The 19,231-nt window shown below is 40.9% G+C and overlaps 1 protein-coding gene across 1 annotated transcript in view; it reads right to left on the bottom strand.

Annotated features, from left to right (window-relative positions):
- hs6st3b (heparan sulfate 6-O-sulfotransferase 3b) overlaps positions 1 to 19,231 on the bottom strand; it is a 74,034-nt gene extending 54,803 nt beyond the window's left edge. The window contains exon 1 of the mRNA XM_080477978.1: positions 18,123 to 19,231. Within this exon, the coding sequence (XP_080334104.1) occupies positions 18,123 to 18,670 (548 nt within the window). The 5' untranslated portion in view covers positions 18,671 to 19,231. The remainder of the gene's footprint in view (positions 1 to 18,122) is intronic.

Genomic DNA, 19,231 nt, shown 5'->3' with positions numbered 1-19,231 from the left:
CTTAAAGCAGTCCCACCATAAAATGCATTATTACAATTACTGGTTCAGAAAAAAAAAACCTGTCACTTGCCTGATGATAATGTGTTTGCTCTTACTTAGCAGACAAGAGGTGTAAAGGTTTTGTATTTTTTTTTATATGTGCTTGTCTCATTGTCACAGAACTCAGTGCAAAAACATCAGCAGACTATATGCAGATTGCAGGTGCGTCTAAAAAAGGTAACTGATGCATTGTAACACTCACAACATATAAAAGTTGTCGCCATTTAATTTTTTTTTAATTGTTGTAAATATGGCTAATAAAGTAGGACTATTGGATGGATGGATGGATGGATGAGTATGATGATTTTTTACGTTTGTGTACATTTCACAGTTTTAATTTAATTATTGAAAAAAACAGCTTTTTGCAGATGCTAATGTCTGCAGCGAGAAAAAAACAAACAAACATAATCTCTGAGAATGGTTGAACGGTAAATCTGATTTTACATATAAAGCACTCTTCAACTGCTTGAGCTGTCCCAAAGCGCTTTACATCGTTAATCACATTCAACCATCTGCACACTCATTCACACACCAATGACGTGCGAATGTATGAATGCCTCGTCCATCCATTGGGAGCCATTTCGGGTTCAATGTCTTGCTCAAAGACACTTCGGCATGTGGACAGGCGAAGATGGGTAATCAAACCTGCACCTTTCTGATCGGGATGGCGCTGCCTGATTCCAGAAATGTTTGTCTCTGAATACTTTCTCAGTAACTGCAGTCTTTTCTCTGAAAATCCAGTTCTTTTGTTCAGAGTCTTATTCTTTCACAGCCTTGAGACACAACTGTTATGGAGGGCAGCGGTTGACGGGTGTAGGATTCTGAATTCCAGTAATCAGGTAGCGTAATGGGGCCTTCTAATGCATCTCTTTATATTTTGGTCTCCAGTATTCAGCCAAGAAGAAATGGCAGAGCAGAAGACTTTCAACTGGTCGAACACAATGTTCTTTGAGCCCATTTAGAGTTCACAGCAGTGCAAGTTCTGATTTAACCACATGAAATAAGGTGAAACATCTACATAGCGATGATGACTTCACATGGCTGTCCACTGAAAATAGGCAGGTGAGATACCTTTGGACTACAGTGACAGTTGTTTGATGGGTTTCTGTTTACGGGGCTATTGCTTTAAGGGCAGACCCTGACCATTAAAATATGATCGAAGGCCCATTAAAAAAAGAAAAGAAAAAAATGTAATTACACTGATTCATTGCTCATTTGGAATATGTCCAGAAACTTAACATCCAGATTAAAACAACAAAAACTTGATTTACACCAACTAAGTCAGTGAGTAAACAAGTTCACCCACTGGCTGTAGGTGACATGTACTTTTATCTCTTCATCCCTGATTTAGTACCATGCTAAGTTCCTTCCCCTTTTCCATAAAACAACTAATAGAAATCCAGAAGAAAAAAAAAGCCTGTTAAACAGAAATGTTTAACATAGGAGTGCAGTGTTAAACTTTGATTTATGAACATTCTGGGCTGAATCGCAGACTCATTTGTTTCCACCCAACGAGAAACCCCCACAACCTAACTGGTGAGTGCTTGTTATTGCACTCCATCATGCTCAACTTTAAGACCCTTACTGTGGTAAATGCATTAATAAACATCAGTAACATTCGAAGACGTTATGATAATTTGCAGAGAGAGCTTAATGAGAGAGCCGAGGCCAAATAGGCAAAGTTCTACCTTCAATGCATCAAGAAAAACAACAAAACGCAATTCTGTCTCACTTGTTATGAAGTGTGTGTTGTTTGCAAAGAAACCTTAGGCTGACAAAGGAATCTACATGCACAGTCATGTTTGTTTAAGTGTAGCCAGGTCAGAAATGTGTATTTGAATACACTCAATGCATTTAAATAAGATTTATGTTGATGAACTATCATTGATATTTTTTCCAAAATCACGGACAAAATGCCCTATTTTGTGTAACATTCTCACACAAATACCATGATTGACATTCGAAGAGGGGGTCTGTGTGCATTACGCCGTGTTTACACAAGAACAGTCTTCTGGGAATGGTTTTGTCTCTGTGTTCATTTGCTTGCATTCACCACGGAGTGATTGGATGGCGTGCCGAGCCCCCACAAGCACAAAATTAAACGTGATACCACAGGTTTCGCAGAGCTGAAGGAGAAATATGTCAATTATATCGAAGCATTGCAACAAATGAATTAAAGAAAATGAATAGAAAAACAAAAAATGAAAGATGAAAGTCAAGTCTGGGGGAAAAAGAAGAACAACAGAAGACATTTCAATTGCAGGACCTAAGAAACGCCGAAACACAGAAAATATTTCATAAAACGAGGGACGGGCATTACCTCCTCCCGGTATTCATTTTTTTGTGTGTGTTTTTTTTTTCCACATCTATGAAGGCAAACATGCTAAAATTATAGTGTGTGTCGTCTTGAGCTCCTCAGTTCATCCTGTTCGCATCGATTTCCACATTTGTGTGTGCGCAATATCAGCTTTGGATTTTTTTTTTTCTTGCTTTTACACTTGCAAACCTTTATTAGATCAACTCCATAGTTTATTAAATTAGACACCTTAGAATTAAGGCTATGTTTATGGAACGCTGCTACTGCACATGCACACCACAGCTGTAGTGAACAGTTCTTCTGTACATCTGCATATTGGTAGTTTCAGAGTTGTGAGTCATCCATAATCACAATCCACATTTCAACATCTGTCCTTACAAATGATCCTGCACTCGTCATCGTTAATGTTTATAGCTTATTGAATTCTGGTTTCATTACAACCCCCCCCCCCAAAAAAAAGAACAGCATCCAGTAGTGGCCTAACATGAAAACTGCATTGTTTTCAGCATTTCTGCTGTTTCCTTGGAAATGAACATGATTTTAGAAACTTTACAGTGTAATTGCGAAATAAGTGTGATGTGAAAAAGTTAAATTATAATTTTGGAACAAGTTCTGGTCTAAAGTTTACGGGGCTTGTTGTATACATGTATATACTATTTGACAATAACAGCGACGAGCAGGCTTCCTACATGCCTTTAATATTGCATGGATCCCCAAAAATGTGAAGAATATATACTTCATATATAGTCGCACCACACTGATGACTATATATGAAGTTCACCATTCAGGCATTTTGTATTCTCTATCTCCTCTTGTTTTAGGTGTCTTTACTTCCTGTTCTCTGTGTTCTGAATGTCGCAGCCCCGCCCTGATGTGTTTCACCTGTGTCTACCTCCCGAGTGTAAGAAACCCGGTCTTTTTTAGTTTTATCAGAGCCCGTCCTTCTTGTTTGACGCGATACTGACAACTGTTCTCTAGTGGACTTTGCCTTCATGTTTCTGTACGTTTGCTCGTTACCTCATCTTTGCTCTTGTCTTTCTCGATTGTACTTCCAACTCGCTATACTGTTTACCTGTGCATTGACCTTCTGCCTGCCTGACCTTCTTCCGGATTCTGTACAATCAACTGTTCTTATCTTAAGCCCGGAGTGCAAATCTTCTTCTTGTCCTTGTGCCATTACACAGCTCCCTTTTGCTTTGTCAGAAAAAAAACATTTTTATGTTTCGTGCCTGGTAATTTGCCATGGAGCGGCAATATATTCTGTCCCCACCACACACAAAAAACGAAGGAATAGGGATTATATCATAAATTGAAAATTTTCAGTTGACATTGGAAACTGCACTTCCACACTATGTATAGGACATATATATATATATATATATATATATATATATATATGTCCTTTTTGTTCTTTATCGTTTTTCTTTCGAATACCTGGAATATCCGCCTCTTACGGGGAAAATGGATGTGGTACGACTCAACAGCACTGCTTTTTGTGGAGCGGGATGGATAGCATGTAAGCGATGAGATTGGTTTCAGTGTTCCCAATGGACTGAAGCCTTTGGTGTTTGGTGATAAATGCCTCCTGTGTGGTAATACAGTGTGATTAACGGGCACAGCCTAAAGCCTGAATCCCACACTGTACCTGAATCAATCATCGACATGGAAAGGCCACAGTCTTTGGCTGCAACAGCTGCTCAGAGCTCAACTCACTCCTTTCTCACATTAGAGGAGCAGAAACTCACTGTGATACACAGTCGATAGTAACAGACATGCTCACACACCTTCTTCGGCAGGTATGGTATATATATATATAAAATAAATAAATAAATAATTGCATCTATTTAATCTACAACAATACATGATCCCTGTAGGAATTAAGGTGTACTCTGCTTTTGTAGTTGAAGTTGTGACATTAAGTTAAGTGCTGCATTTTGAAGTCATCCATAATTTATATGTTTAACTAAAAAGTAACCCCACCAGAAATTATTGTAAAACACAGCAATGGATGCTTGACAAGTCTAAAAATTGTATGGCTATTTTTATAGCTTTTAATTTGTTTGCCAGTATAATATGCTAGTTTTTTAACGGCGTGGTCTTTTTGGATGCAGTAAAACCGCATCCCACAGTCTTTAATCATTTCAAATCAATTTAACGTAACATATTTGGGAATCTACACTGAGTTGTCACCCACACAGCCGTCACCCACCGAATGAATACATCTGTCTACTCTTGTTATGCAGAGGTGACAAGGTAAATTGAATTTACAAGAATAACTCGACATATGGCTCCTCGCTGAGCCGCATATACGATCAGATTTGATATTACGACTGACATTAAAAAAAAGGCTGCAGCAGCACTTTCAGAAAGAGCAGTGAAAACCGTATCATTGGAGGGGAGATTATGGCACTAGCATAAGCAGTCAAATCAATCCCTGAGTATTTCTGTGCAAGTCGATAGAGGATCCAGGTTAGGCCCATTACTCATGTTGGCACCCTGCATTGCACTGCCAAGCTTAAAATGACCCAGCAACTGCAGTGCACGCCTAAAGCTTTCAACACATCCCAATTGTTTATTTCAATAAACTGGCTTCAGGTATGTGGAAAGCTGAATGCTAATTTCTGTCTACTGGGTAATAAGTGCGGGTGTATACCCGATGTTGAAATGTTTAACAAGGACCTAATATGCTACACAAAGTGGAAAGTAAGTTGTACTGGTCAAAAACAGACGTCTGTGCTGATCCTCCCCTGGTAACTTCTTGTAATTCACAGACATCGTCGGTATTACAAGTGAATGCCACCAATGCCGGGACAATTTCCTCTCACTACACTTGAAGACAAACAAATTCGCAGCTCCCATTCCAAACATGAGCGCCGGAGCTGTACGCGGAATGATGAATGAAGCAGAGTCCACTCTCCCCAGCAGGATGAGGATTGATGAGAAGTTAACTGATCCCTGGATTTGTGGGTGGGATTTAAAACTCTGTTTTGTAGCCATTCATCTGGCCTCTCAAGAGGACCGTCTCGCATTGAGGGACATCGGATTCCTATGATGAGGGTGATGTGCTGTATCACAACACGTGCTGGGACATAATGTTATTTGTTCCACACCAGCACTCTGTGATGCCGCAAGATGTTACTCTACTCTCTCGTCCTGTACTGTTGTTAGGACAGATTTCCAATGCATACTTATTACACTGTGGTCTGGGACCCAATTTATACTGCAATATTGTAGGTGGGTGTGAATAGAAATTGATCTAAAGGAGGAAATCCTTCTCCAGTGGGAAATAAAGTACGGTTCACTCACCATAACACACAGCAAAACACATCAACTCAGAAGCGGCCTGCCTTAACACTCATTAAGAAATATTGAGGATGTTAAAAAGATAATACACTTGTATGACAGGAGGGAAATAGACAAATGGGAATTCCTCAAGTATTTCTTTAATGTAATGAAAATGGAAAAATCGCTTTGGATCGTATTATATCATAAAAACACTCAACTTGTCCACAAATGAGTGTCTGCCAGTCATTCCCTTTACAGCTAATCAAAGATCAATCACAATTCTGTGATATGAAACAGGAATCAGCCTATTTATAAAAGCAGGAATTTAAGAGGCAATCTGGACCGCAATCTGTTCAGTGATATTATTCAGATCCCTTTCATGAGTCTGAGTGATGCCATATCCTGAAGAGGCTGCAGAGGAGAACAGCAGTAAACATTACATTGATTTAACATATTTGATGGATTACATATTCATACCACATACCACAGGCGACACTGATTTTGGTATTGTATTTCTGACAAGCGCACTATTACTTCTGATACTTCCGATAACACATATGTCTGTTTCTGAATCAATTAACATGTTAAAATAGGGATGATTACACTGTCGTTATATTCTCTGATAAGACACCTTTTAATGAAGTATTAAGTTCCAATTTTCAGGCAATTCTTCCAGGTGTGACTAGTGAACTCGACTGTTTACACATGTTGGAGTAAGGATCTTCATGAAGCGATGCGATCAGGTGAAGATTGATCGCTAACACAGTCCGCTTGGAACTGAGGCCAACAATAAGAAGGAATACTGTTTGCCTCGGTGTATTTTTAGAGTTATAATTAAAAAGAATATAGAGAGAGAGAATAGGCTTCTTTTTTTAACCACAAAATACTGTGATTTTGACCGAATGTCGATATTGACAAGGCTGTTCATGGTTTCCCATTATAATAGCTCCCTGTCGTGTGGCCACTCAACCGAGCCGTGCTTCAGTTTTTACTAATTTCACCAAATCTCCAGAAAACGATTACAACATCAAAACACTGAGAACCTCATCCTGTTAGGTGGCACGCTCGTGCAGCAGAAGATTAGTCTCTGAAGGTGACCCTACTTGCACTTACACTTTAAAGTGTGCCAGGTGCTCAGTCAACCCCTGAATCCAAATTGGGGAGCAGTGGGAAGCAGCCAGCGTCAGCTCGCCTCCCCACAGTATAACATACCTGTCACCAGCTCGCCCCAGATAAGGACAGATGACCTTTCTCGGGGTTGTTATAATAAATCAACTCCTGAGGCAGTTATTCCTGCCACAGTCCTCTCGTCCAGTCCTACGGATATCAGTTGAGGAATAGCGTGACCAGGCACGGCTGCTGACACTCTCCATGCCACTATTTGATATGTCAGTCAGTTTAGTAAAGACACAAATATGCCTCAAACTATTTTCTTTGCTCGCTCTCTCTCTCTCTTCTGTTTAGTTGCAGTGATTTTTAGATCAAACTAAATTCTGCTAAACCATCATATAAAGCAAGCATCAACATATACTGTATTTGGTTACTGTATAATGTGACTGCATTTTTAAATCGGTGACTCTGAATGTAGCACTGGATAAAGAGTCTAAAGACAGATACATTTTCTTTTGCAAAATAGCACAACCAGTGTCTTCAAAGCAATATTCATGAACTTGCTGATCAGGCTACTTCTTATCAGCAAATACTAAAGAATTTATGGCAACAAAAAAAATTGTTGAAGTTTTGCACTATTACTTTTTTATGGACTGTTTATAGTACAGAACTAGAATGTTCTTTTCTCAATTAGGGGGAAAACAGAAGCAAAGTTAATTGCTCCTCTGATAATAGGAGCATTTCAGCAGCTCGGCTTGGAAATAGGCCTCGTGGGGACATTAAACATAGAATCTCTGAATCACTGCACCAGCTGACTCATTCTCACCACACTGATGACTACATTTTAACCAGATCGGGGTGAGGTGCTTTGTTACTCTGCGTTTCACTTCAGTCCAGTGGGCAATCTGACTGCTTATAAGCTGACACATGCAGCAAGACTTGACATCCATGGCAGCTTGTCAGGATGATGCAGACATACGCCATGCATTTGTATTGATATGAATCTAATTAGCCTATGTGCAATATTCACATGGATTCCTTAAAAATATGAGGCAACATTTGCACGCCTTTCCCCTTTGTAATGGTTTATCTCTGATTTTGTTTTCTCACACGTGTATTTCAGGGAATCACAGTACATTTTCTTGATCGAGGGTCCGGAAAACATCTTCTCGTCTTCTTAGAGTACACCGAATTTCTGTCTACCGCTAAAGAAAGAAGTATGCAAATTGTGCTCCAGAACTTCATAAGTGGAAAAAAAACAAACCTTTGCATAATATTCACATTGTGCCAAATGCATCGACTTTGCTCGAATGTAGTACCTGGTTTCCGGTACAACAAGGCTTTTCTTACAACAGGAGGATTTAAAAATAACCAAGACTCCTGAAGCTTCCAGGAGAAAGAGAGTACTTTTCATCCACTTGACCAAATGTCACTTTTTAATCACATTATACAAGCTGAATCAGATGACTGGAGATTCATATTTGCCGGACCAGCAAATATTTGACAGTGGCACCAGAAAATCTGCAAGTCTGCTTTGGCAAGCTGCACAGCTCTCATTACCTAGAGTGGCTTTTAGAAAAAGACACTAACCCACATTGCGTACGGTTCAGCCAGATAGACAATGACAAATATCTATGACAACATTGTTTCTCAAATGCTAATATTGCAATGGCCTAAAAGTGCCTTTGTTATTCATTCAATTATTGAATCAATGTGCACTGAACAATAATGTGCCAAGACAAGTCGGGCTGCCATGTCTAGTGCATGATGTATGAAGCAGCGGTGTGGATCTGGGACATGCTTCTCTTTTCCCATTGATGAAACAAGAATTACAAAGAAGGCAAGGAGACTCAAGACAGCGATAAAGATCACCGAAAGTCTTATAATGCAAACAGTTGAAGAGGGAATACAAAGTTTGATCTTATACATACTGAAATGTTTTAGCTCTATTTGTTGAACCATTTACACTTGGAGTAATCTTTAAGGAAATTGGATGAAAAATCACAATGATAAAAAAAAAAAAAAAAGAAAAGAAAAAAGAACTTCCATCTTCTATAACTCTGTATCGAAGGGTGCTGGAGCCTTGACAGGTCACCACTCCATCACAATGCGAACGCAGAGTGACCAAATTCACACCTACAGGCATTTTAAAGACACCAATTAACCTCAAACACATCGTTTTTGGTCTGGAGAAGAAAACTGGAGTGCAACAGAAAAACCCACACACGCACAGCGAGAGCATACAAAGAAAGAGTGTAGTTATGCAGCTCGTGTATTTTGAGAATACTGAACTCTACATGAGGTTTATCTAGAAATATTCAGTCAAGAAATTCTTCAGGGAAAGTATCTATATATTTTTTTTAAACCGTAAGAAAAAACAGCCCTGCGAGTTTCTCCCCATATTGTCGCATTTGAATTTTATTTATCATGACGGTGAACAAGCGCCTGACATATGCTGCTGCACTCTCTGTAGAGGTAACACTTAATTATCAAACCAACTGGATTACTGCTCAGGCCTGCCAGGAATGACGACACGAATTAATGGTACATAAAAAGCAATCTCCGCACCCGGAAAGACCAAAGCCTGCAAGGGCACTCACTGCTCCACACATAATATACATCCCATCATTTTGATGAGCACATTTCTTCCTACACACGACCGGAACTATAAATCTGCTCAACTTTCCTCGTTCAGGTTCATCCGTGTCCAGAGGGCATATGTTATGCTACTGCTTCACTGTTTCTTAAGGGGGGTCCTGCAATTTAACATCTCCACGGGGTTCACAGCAGGAATGTTTACAAAGTGAAAAAAAAAAGAAAAAAGAAAAAGGAAAGAATTGAACAAATTCTTGCTGTGACTTTGTTTATTTCAGGGTTTTTTGAATTTGTGTGTTTCCCTCACATCGAAGCACGGGTGTCAAACATACGGCCGGTGCGCCATAACCAGCCCCTGCCAAAGGCTCTAATTCAGCCTGCCATGCCACCAAACAAATTGGTAAAAAAAATGTAAAGAAATTTCCTAAGAGTAGCAGACACAACACAACACTACGGAGAGCTGCGATATCGGCATGAAAGCCAGCGACCTCGTTGCTCAAAGCCATATCGTCATGTTGAATTTATAAAAACAGGCGTAAGAGAAGTTTTTTCGTCATTTCAGTGTATTTTTCCACCAGAAGGTATCATTAAAATTTGCTTTATGTTGAGATTGTAGTAATTGTCGATAGTAATTGTTTGGCTTTGTGAAAATATAAACATTTTCATCACTTATATTCAACAAAAAAAAAAAAACCTTCAAAGGTTGATTTTAAAGGTAATTATGGCACTATTCTACTGGTCCGGCCCACAAGAGATAAAATTGGGCCGCATGTGACCGCTGAACTAAAATGTGTTTGATAAGTAACCCTGTACTGAAGTGTTCTGACACAAAAGAAACATGACATGTGATAAACATTGAGTGTCTTTATACTCAATAGGAAATACTGAAGATAATCCCGTATTATGACACAGCTTGATCAGATTTGCTTAATTCATCATTTCATTTGTTTCCCTAATGTGCCCATAATAAGTAAAAAAAAATATACACACTTCTACCCTCCAGCTAATTTGTTTATCATGAGTTCTTATAATGAAAAAAAAAACATGTTGGGAAAAGGCATCCCCCTAATCAGCAGGCTTTTCCTGTTGCTGCAGCCCCTCAAAGCTCTCTGTTGCTCCCTATTGGAGGCATACACACCAAACTGTGAAAACCACTGTAATAATACAAACACTACAGCCTTTTTTTTTTTTTATCTGCTGTGCTGCTGGATTCAAGGTCATTGAAGAACTTTTGACTCCAAGATAAGCAGCAGTAGACTGAACACAGGAGCATAATTCACATTAAGTAAAACTGACCACATATACAACAGTGAGACTGTAGATCCTCGCTTGCAAAATGCAAAATACGACGTCTCTCTCTGCTCTCAAGTTCATTTGGGTCAGGTTGCTAATGACTCCCTCCCACATGCTGATTCAGGAAGATGCACAACATTGGTAGATGTCACAAGCAGGTAGTAGACAGAGTGAGACACGCACGGTTCACGGATCAGAGCTGTAAGTGGTAACGACCACGCAGTAATTGCAGCCCTCTCTGCATCACTTATTATGAATAAAATATGATGTGGGGTGTTATTCAGGCAAGGATTCGGGTATGTCATTGAGGTGCCATGCAAGAAATAACAGTGGTCCTTCAGGATGACTATGAACAATAAAGGAACGGTAATAATTAGTTCCTATTCCACAGTTGGGGGGAAGAAATACATGCAACTTGCAGGTACTTTAAGTAGTATTGCAGTGTATCAGGAGGTGGGACATGCATAGGTTTATTTGCCGATAAAGTAGCATAAAGCAACTGATGAATAAAGTATGATTCCAGTCAAGCAGATAATTCCCATATAGTGATGTCATTGGCTGCTATAGAAACTTTAAGCTCGGGTAAACATTAATAGAGCTCTTTATATCACCTTCCAACAGGCTTACAGCTATTATACACCATACAATAGAAATAATGTGTCAACAGACGACAACTCGAAAACATCTAAACAGGACATGATATCAGAGAAGAGAATCTGTATATTGTGCTGGATGGCAAAATCTTTCTTTCTTTTTTTTTTTTTTAATGCCGATAACAAAACTTTGAAGACAGACTAGAGAATGTAAAAACCTTGAGGACACTGTGATCCAAACAACAGTTTCCAGAATCACAGCAGAGGACAGTGCCATATAGGCACATCTCTCCCTCGCTCTCTCTCCTGCTCTCTCTCTCTCTCTCTCTCTCTCTCTCATCAGAACACCACAGCCAAGAGTATCTGTACTGTACTCGTGTTTTGACGTTGGTCTCTTTGTACTTCTGAACTGAGCATTCATTATGCATAAGCAACAAGAAGGCTGCTAATGAAGATTGTATAATTGATAAAAACTGCGACATCAGCATATGCATGAAATTATCATGAGGCCACAGTTAAAGCGGGAGGAAAGGAGATAAAGTGAGAGAGGAAAATAAGTCTGTGCCAAAAAAGAACAGTCTCTACAACAAAATGTGGATGTCGATGGCCTTTTTTTGCAAACGGTGAGATAATAATCCTGTTTAATACACTGAACAGACGTGAAAAACAGACTCAACGCACGGAAACACACACATCAGTGACTTCCTGAGCTACATGCACTGAAGTCCCTTCTCTGTGTTTTCCAAGCAAACTTATATTTCTAACACTATATTTAATGTTTTTGGAATGCAGCTGCAGGCACAAAGACAAGGACAATCTGCTTGTTTGCCGCTCCTAACTAGAAAACAAGAAGTTTGCACTCTGCTCACACTCCTCGCAACATTTATTTTCTGATATGTAGCATCTTTCTTATTTTTCTTGGGGGTATTAGGTTTCGGTTGTGTCTCCTTTAATACTACTAGGAATACAGAATAGTTATAGCTGCATACAAATGGGGGACAAAACACAAATATTCTGGAGAAAATCTACATGCAGTGGGCGCCCCCTTTGCACAACATTATTTTGACACAGAGGGCATCCTACCGTGTTTTAAAAAGCCAATATCAAATAAACCTTGGCAACGAGAAAAGATTTCAAAAGTAACAGTAGAAATGTATTTGAATATTTAAAACAAACCACCAAAGATGTATTTACATGGTCCTTTATAAATGGTACTCATTATAAACCACTGGCATCAATTCTATTGGTGCGTTGAGTACCTAGGAGTGAGAAAGATTCCCAATTTCCTACATAAAAAAACAACAACAGGTAATTAAATTACTGTTAAAAAAATCATTTCTTTTGAACGCAGATGGAAAATAATAATCTGCAAACTTATAACTTAGGTTCAAACACTCACAAAGAGCTCCCAGGAGATAAGGCGGCTTCAGTAAATACACTATTAGTCGATAATGACAAATAGCAATTCCTGATGATAAACGTGTGCAGAGGTTATGTCAATCTAGTCATGAGAGCGCGTGGGGAAAGTGTCATGATAGGTTCACTTTTAGCGCCGTGATTATACCATGTTTCCCCTCCGATCTTATTGTGATATTTGTTGACAGGGTGGAAGTGATCTGCTGCGTTCAACGAAAACCATGTGAAGTAAAGAAAAAAAAAAAAAAGAATTTGCTTTCATGTGTGACAGGTTGAAAGGACTGGTAACCCTGTGTGAAAACAAACTTGGCCAATACAGAACAAAAATGTAAAAAATGAAATAAAAATTAGAACCCTATTGGGAGAGATGATAACATGTCTTTGAAGCAGTTAAAAATGAATATGAACATGAAAAAAAAAAGTTAAATAAAAGGAATCTGAATTCACGGTTAATGAGTTGGCAGTGGACTGCACTTGAACTCATCAAAGACCAGCTCAAAAATATGTTCCGTCAGAGTGGAACATTGTTGTGTTACAATGAAAGGACAAGGGGCACTATAAGCAAAGTTTAAATTAGTTCAGCACTAATTCAAAGGCCGACCATTAAATGTCACCCAAATACCACAAGTACCCACGTTATGAGCAAAACAAACTCAGCTGACAGGTCTTGTCTCCTCCGTGCTGTGAGAGACGCTGACACTGTCAACAACGGCATCACATTATGCGGCAAGAAGGTTGACCCTGATTGGTATTTCAGCAAAACATCTGGTTTTCCCTTCAGAGTCTAGAGTGTTTCCCACTGAACGCTTATAGGAACTGATGTGTGCTGATATGAGAGTGCTGTATAGGGTCTGTTAATAACAAATGATCCAAGGATGAGTGAGGGGGAAAAAAACGAAGCATACGTAGTAGTAATCTGTATTTGTTTAGATGAAAAATAATGCGCATGACATTATATAGAACATGTTTTTTTTGTTTTTTCATACTTCCCTGATGAGTGTCAACAAATTCTCATAGCTTTTCTCTTTAGCTTTTTAATAATAACTAAATAGTTTATTTATCAGTTTTATATGTCATTTTACATAGTGCTGAGGGTAGGTTTTGGCGGGCGTACAAACATCCAAAGCAAAATAAGAATGATTTCAAAAGTTTAGTTTCATTAATCGACCTCAATCACCTTTTTTGGGGTGTGTGGGAGGAAGCTGGAGTATACCGAGAAGAATCCTCTGATGCGTAGTGTCGTAGTGGTCCGCCTCATACTGAGAATGTTTACGTTTCCAGTCTGGTCTGGGTCTTTCTTTGTGGAGTTTGCGTGTTCTTCATGTGTATTCAAGTCGTTTATATCTGATGAAAAGAAAGAAACTCGGCAAGTAAATTTGACTTTTTCCTCATGTCATTATAAGTTGTTCTAGTATAATTCTACTGGGCCGATACTGAGATCAAGCTATATGTGAATGAGTGAAAATGAGTTTTTGGAAAAACTTGTTGTTTCTTCTTTGCGGGCAGTTTATTGCATTTTTTTTTTTCCTGCACTACCATCGGTTTTAGTTGAACGTAGGTGACGACTCCTTGCTCTCACGATTTACAAGACAATCTTTAAAACTCAAACCAAACCCTTATTTTGCAGCATTGTTTTTTTTTTTTTTTTTCCCAGCAAGAAGGCTGTTCTGTTTCTAAAAGGTTTTATTTTTGTCACCTATAAACAAACCGGGGCAGTGTATTTCCCAAAAAGTTCTACTTTAGTTTCATCTGTCCAAAGAAAAATACATGGAGAAAACTGAGGCTTATCTTAGACAGATTTGCAAACATTAGTCTTTCCCTTTTTTTCCTGCCTTTCCTCCAGTGGCACTTTTTTTTCTGGGCTGTTGCCCATATATAAGCTCTTTCTTGGTTTAGAATCGTTTGCAGGATGAAACCACAACTCTACATTGTTTTAGCTGGGAGTGATACTTTCCAAAAACAAGCATCTACTTCCATACATCTGTGGACATTCACATTGGAAACTATCATGACAGGCATGACTATATCTTTGGCACTTTATTGTCTTGAGATCTTTCCATTTCTCAATAATATACTATATATATATTTTTTTTTTTATGTTTTAAAACAGGCCCTGGTTTTTCCTACAGTAAAGATGAAATTTTAAATAGTTTATTCAAGGTATAACTTATTATGAGGTGACAGTGCTATCCAATAATTTGTGGCCCTCTGTCAGTATACAGTTTTTAAAAATGTATGACATATTTTGACAATAAAGTGCCCATTTGGTCACTCCCTTCTAAAGGATTCGCTACAGCAGGGCATTTCAAATTGCACTGTAGACCGGATAGTGTTCCAGCACATCCCTTACTGACTTCCTTTCCTGGGAATTCGAACACATTCGGGGGTCTACATTTCACCTAAATTTATATTATAGAATCTGATTACACTGTATGTGATTCGTTAGAGTGTTTATATTTCCGAAGACATTACACACCCCGCTGTTAAACTTCAGAGGATCCAATACTTCTCAGAGGAACTGTATACAATGTTGTGATTTCCTTATGGATAATTGGATGTCCCTTGTCAAGCTTGCATCTGGCAGTGATTCATTCAAGGCGTATCCTTGGTGCGTCATTGTGAAAACTTCAGGCTGTATGTTTGATAGTCAAATTTCGCCACTTTAGACAAAAGATAAAGCGCTGTGGTTTATGCTGTTTATTTATCTCAGTGACAGACGTTCAAGGGGGGGGGGGGGGCAATCCTAGTAATGTATTGCAGGGAGGAACTCGAAGCACTTATTTTGATTTCCATGAGAGGCAACATCAAATACCTCTGTGAAACTAACCTAAAAACCTTTTATTTCACAGGCTGCTGACGACAGGATTTAGTCAGGCCTTGTTTTATCCGTTGCCATGAAGTGCATCTTAAAAAATCAGCTCCCTGCTCTGTACCCCACTGCCACACTGAATATATCTACATGAGTTACTCCAGACCGGAGAGTTAGATAATGAACATGTAACAATCAGAAATAATTCTCGCGGAGCTCATCGAGCACAGCCCTCTGAAATCGCCCGAGAAGAAAACAACCCGCTCAACGAGCCAAAATCATGCAGCAGACAAGGTAATACCATGATGCTCTCCACAAAGCAACTCACGGGGACAGCACTTAGAGGTATGCTTCTCCAAGAAGCCCCTGAAGAGAGGCAGCCTGACCGCTTCACTTCTTCCCTGACTGACAGCACACTCCGGAGGAGCCACACCGCAGGACACGCACGCTGATCCAGTCTGACATGACTGACCTTTCCTGGGCCGCGACGGCTGGCGCGCCGTGAAGCTCGCCCTGCCCGGCTGCAAAGGCCGCGCGGTGCCACGCGGCCAGCGCCACCACAGCTCCGGTCGGCCTCCCCTCAGTGCCGCCTCAAGATCTCAAAAGCTTGAGTGTGTGGCACTGTGGAGAGACAGCCGCTCAATCTGCGACGCGCTCATCCGCAGAACATGGCGATGCCATCTGAGCCATCTGATACACAATTAGTCCCCCCCCCCCCCAAAAGCATCCTTAGGTTGAGTCTGTTGATTGCATTTTAGTTCCAAACAAATGCTTTTTTTTTTCTACTTTGACCATATACTATTTAAAATATTTTAATGAAGGCATTGCTCATACACCAAATGATTATGAAGATAACATTTGCATAATGCTGTTAGTCATCACACTTTAGTAAATGTTCCTTCTGCAGTGGCTGGTTAGTGTGTGTGTGTGTGTGTGTGTGTGTGTGTGTCTGTGTGTGTCTGTGTGTGTGTGTGTGGGGGGGGGGGGGGGGGGGGGGGGGGGGGGGGGGGGGGGGGCTGCTAACATAACGTGTCTGCCAACAGTCTTGGTTGAGGCGGAATAATCTCAGAATAGATGCTGCGGGAGCCCGCTAAAGAACAAGGGATGAGAGGATTGTAAGTGCAGAATAGATGCTGCAGCTGTGAAATGAAGAGCTGTCGCATCCAGCGAGCACTTCCCTGAGCAAAGAAATCACTTGGCACAGCAGAAATAAATCATGTGCTTGTGTACTTGTGTGATTATATTTTTCAAAACAGGGAAGAAATTTCTCTGCGGCTGGGAAATATAACTTATGCGACAAGACATGTAGTCGGGGCTCCTTCAATCTGACGTGTTCCAAGTATTTTTGGAAGATTTATAACTAAGAGTTTGGGTTTTCTGGGGGGTTTTCTTTGCTGTTTTAATGAGTAGTCTGAACCTTGAGACACCTTTAAAACAACAGGCGTTTCAGAAACACATACCAAGCAGAAACAAAACACACACACACACATTTCTCCTGAGAGAATGAACATTGCTCACTCAGTGGCAAGTCCATTGCAATGATTACTCCAATAGCTGTGATGTTACATTAACAGTGGCGAAAATCTTTCCTCCTCCAATTACAAGAGCAAACATGTTGAGGTAATGTGCTTGAAATTGAGCAGTGCTTTCCTTTTCGTCTCCAACGGCATCATCGGCCAAAAAACACGCATCTTGAGATAATTTGAAGTCAGTTGCAAGGTAAGATTTGGCATGAAATGAGAAGACGTTACGCGCCGCTTGAGTAGAGAGCCGCTTCTGTGTGCCAACAACAAACACCTCAAAGGGAGTTTGACACGTCACACAAAAGGCCAAGGATGCAGGGAGAGTTGTGCGTACTGATGCATTAAGAGTGCGTTGCGGCACAAGTTTTCCATCTTCTTTGAAACAGATGAATACCCTCACTGACAAGGATGAATATTCAACAAACGAGAGTCGGCGATTTATCCTCATGAACCAAGAACGTGCCTGCTTGAATGCAACTGTTTGTGCACTTTCAGCAGGTTGTACGACAAGCGTTTGGACCGCGTGGCACTCCGAAGAGCTTGTTGTGAAATTTGGGACCTGTGCACTTTTAAACGACATAATTTCCACAGTGACAGGGCAGTTTCAGGACAATTGGGTAATGGCAGAGTTCGAGGAAAAAACAGCCCCACACAGCGGGACAGGAACAAGTTCATTGTCAGCTGCACAAAAGACAAGCGCTGACAATTTGTATGTCAGAAGGTCAAACACACTGAGAGAGTGTTTAACGTGATGTAACAGTTTTACTATAACACCATCTGCAGTCCCATGCACTCATGTGCACCCACATGTCTGGCAGAGTGCTTGCTGTCATTTGTCTTCTTCATAATCAATGCCATTTAGCTTTATTGTGGGAAATTGCAGGGATTGTCTCCTCCGTGCCTGCAGACTGCATTGTTCCTGACACGACAAAGGCATATCCCTCCAGGGAAGCCAGAGTGAATCCCTATCCTTTCACCGACCACTGTTTTATTCAAGACAATGGGCTTTTCACTTTGCATTAAGACAAAAAAAAAACAAAAAAAAAAACAAAGTTGGGACCCTGGGAGTTTTTTGGGTTTTCTTTTTTTTTTTGGGACAACAAAACATCCTGCACACACACACAAGGACACACAAGCGTTACCTTTTATTCCTCTGGGCCTCCTTCTTATCCATAATGACCGGGACACAGTTCGTCAGCTCGGTCCAGTCCGCGTGCAGCCCGCAGCTCCAGCCGGTGGAGAACCGGGAGAAGAGCCAGGACTCCTCTTTCCCCGGCCGGTGACATGTGCATTTCTTCTGCCCCGGCTTGCAGTCGCAGGGCTGCTCCAAGCGAATATTCCTCACCAAGTGCCTCCCGAAAGTCGTCCCCCCGGTCTTCTGGATGTGCAGGAACACGATCACGTCGTCGCCCTTGATGTTGAACTCCACATGTCTGTCCAGGTCTCGCTCGGTGAAGTTGAATTTGGACGGTAGTTTCGGGGGGCTGTCGTCCTCCAGGTCCTGGTCTCGGTAGAAGTCGTCGCTGTCCTGGTACGGGGTGGAAAGTAGACTCACCCCTCTCAATTTCTCCTCAGTCTTAAAGTGGCACGAATTGCTGCCGGCGGGACAGATGTACTGGTAACCTATCATAACAAAGAGGACAGCGAGGATAGGCACCAAAATGAGCTTGCTGGATCTGTCATCCATCATCTCAGGATAGTGTCTTCATTCCATTACTGTGAATAATCAGAAGCACCGGCGGGCTCTTCGGAGATCAATATCCCCCCATTGCCTCGGACAGATTAAAGGTGTTTATTTAAGTGCAACATGTTGTTCAGGAATCCAAAACACGCGTGATGTGGACAAACGGGGGGGAAGTCCGACGTTTGGTTTCTGGGATGTTGCACGCCGCCTGCACTGCATTGGAAATCCTGTTTGAATTCAGGAGTCATGGCATTTAAATCTCTGGATGTCCAACTTCTGGAGCCGGTGTGGAGGAGCCGCATCCGCGCCGACGACTCCCATGCTCCGCTGTCAAGTTGAAAATAAGGCAATCGGGGAGAGTTTTGTTTCACCCCCTCTTAATTGTTAGCCCGGAATGCATGTTGTTGAAAATCATTTGGTTGAGAGACTTGTTCCTGCAGGACTGCCGCTCGGTGTGCGCCGTCGGGCTGGATCCTCCTGCATCCTGCACGGACTGAGACAGTGTGACTGAAACACACAGCACAGCTCCTCACAGGATGCTGCTGCTGCTGCTGCTGCTGCTGCCGC

This window comes from Lipophrys pholis, assembly GCF_963383615.2.
Source record: "Lipophrys pholis genome assembly, chromosome: 13".
Taxonomy (NCBI): domain Eukaryota; kingdom Metazoa; phylum Chordata; class Actinopteri; order Blenniiformes; family Blenniidae; genus Lipophrys; species Lipophrys pholis.
The sequence above is the reverse complement of the archived record's forward strand: the minus strand, read 5'-3'. Positions and strand labels throughout refer to the sequence as shown.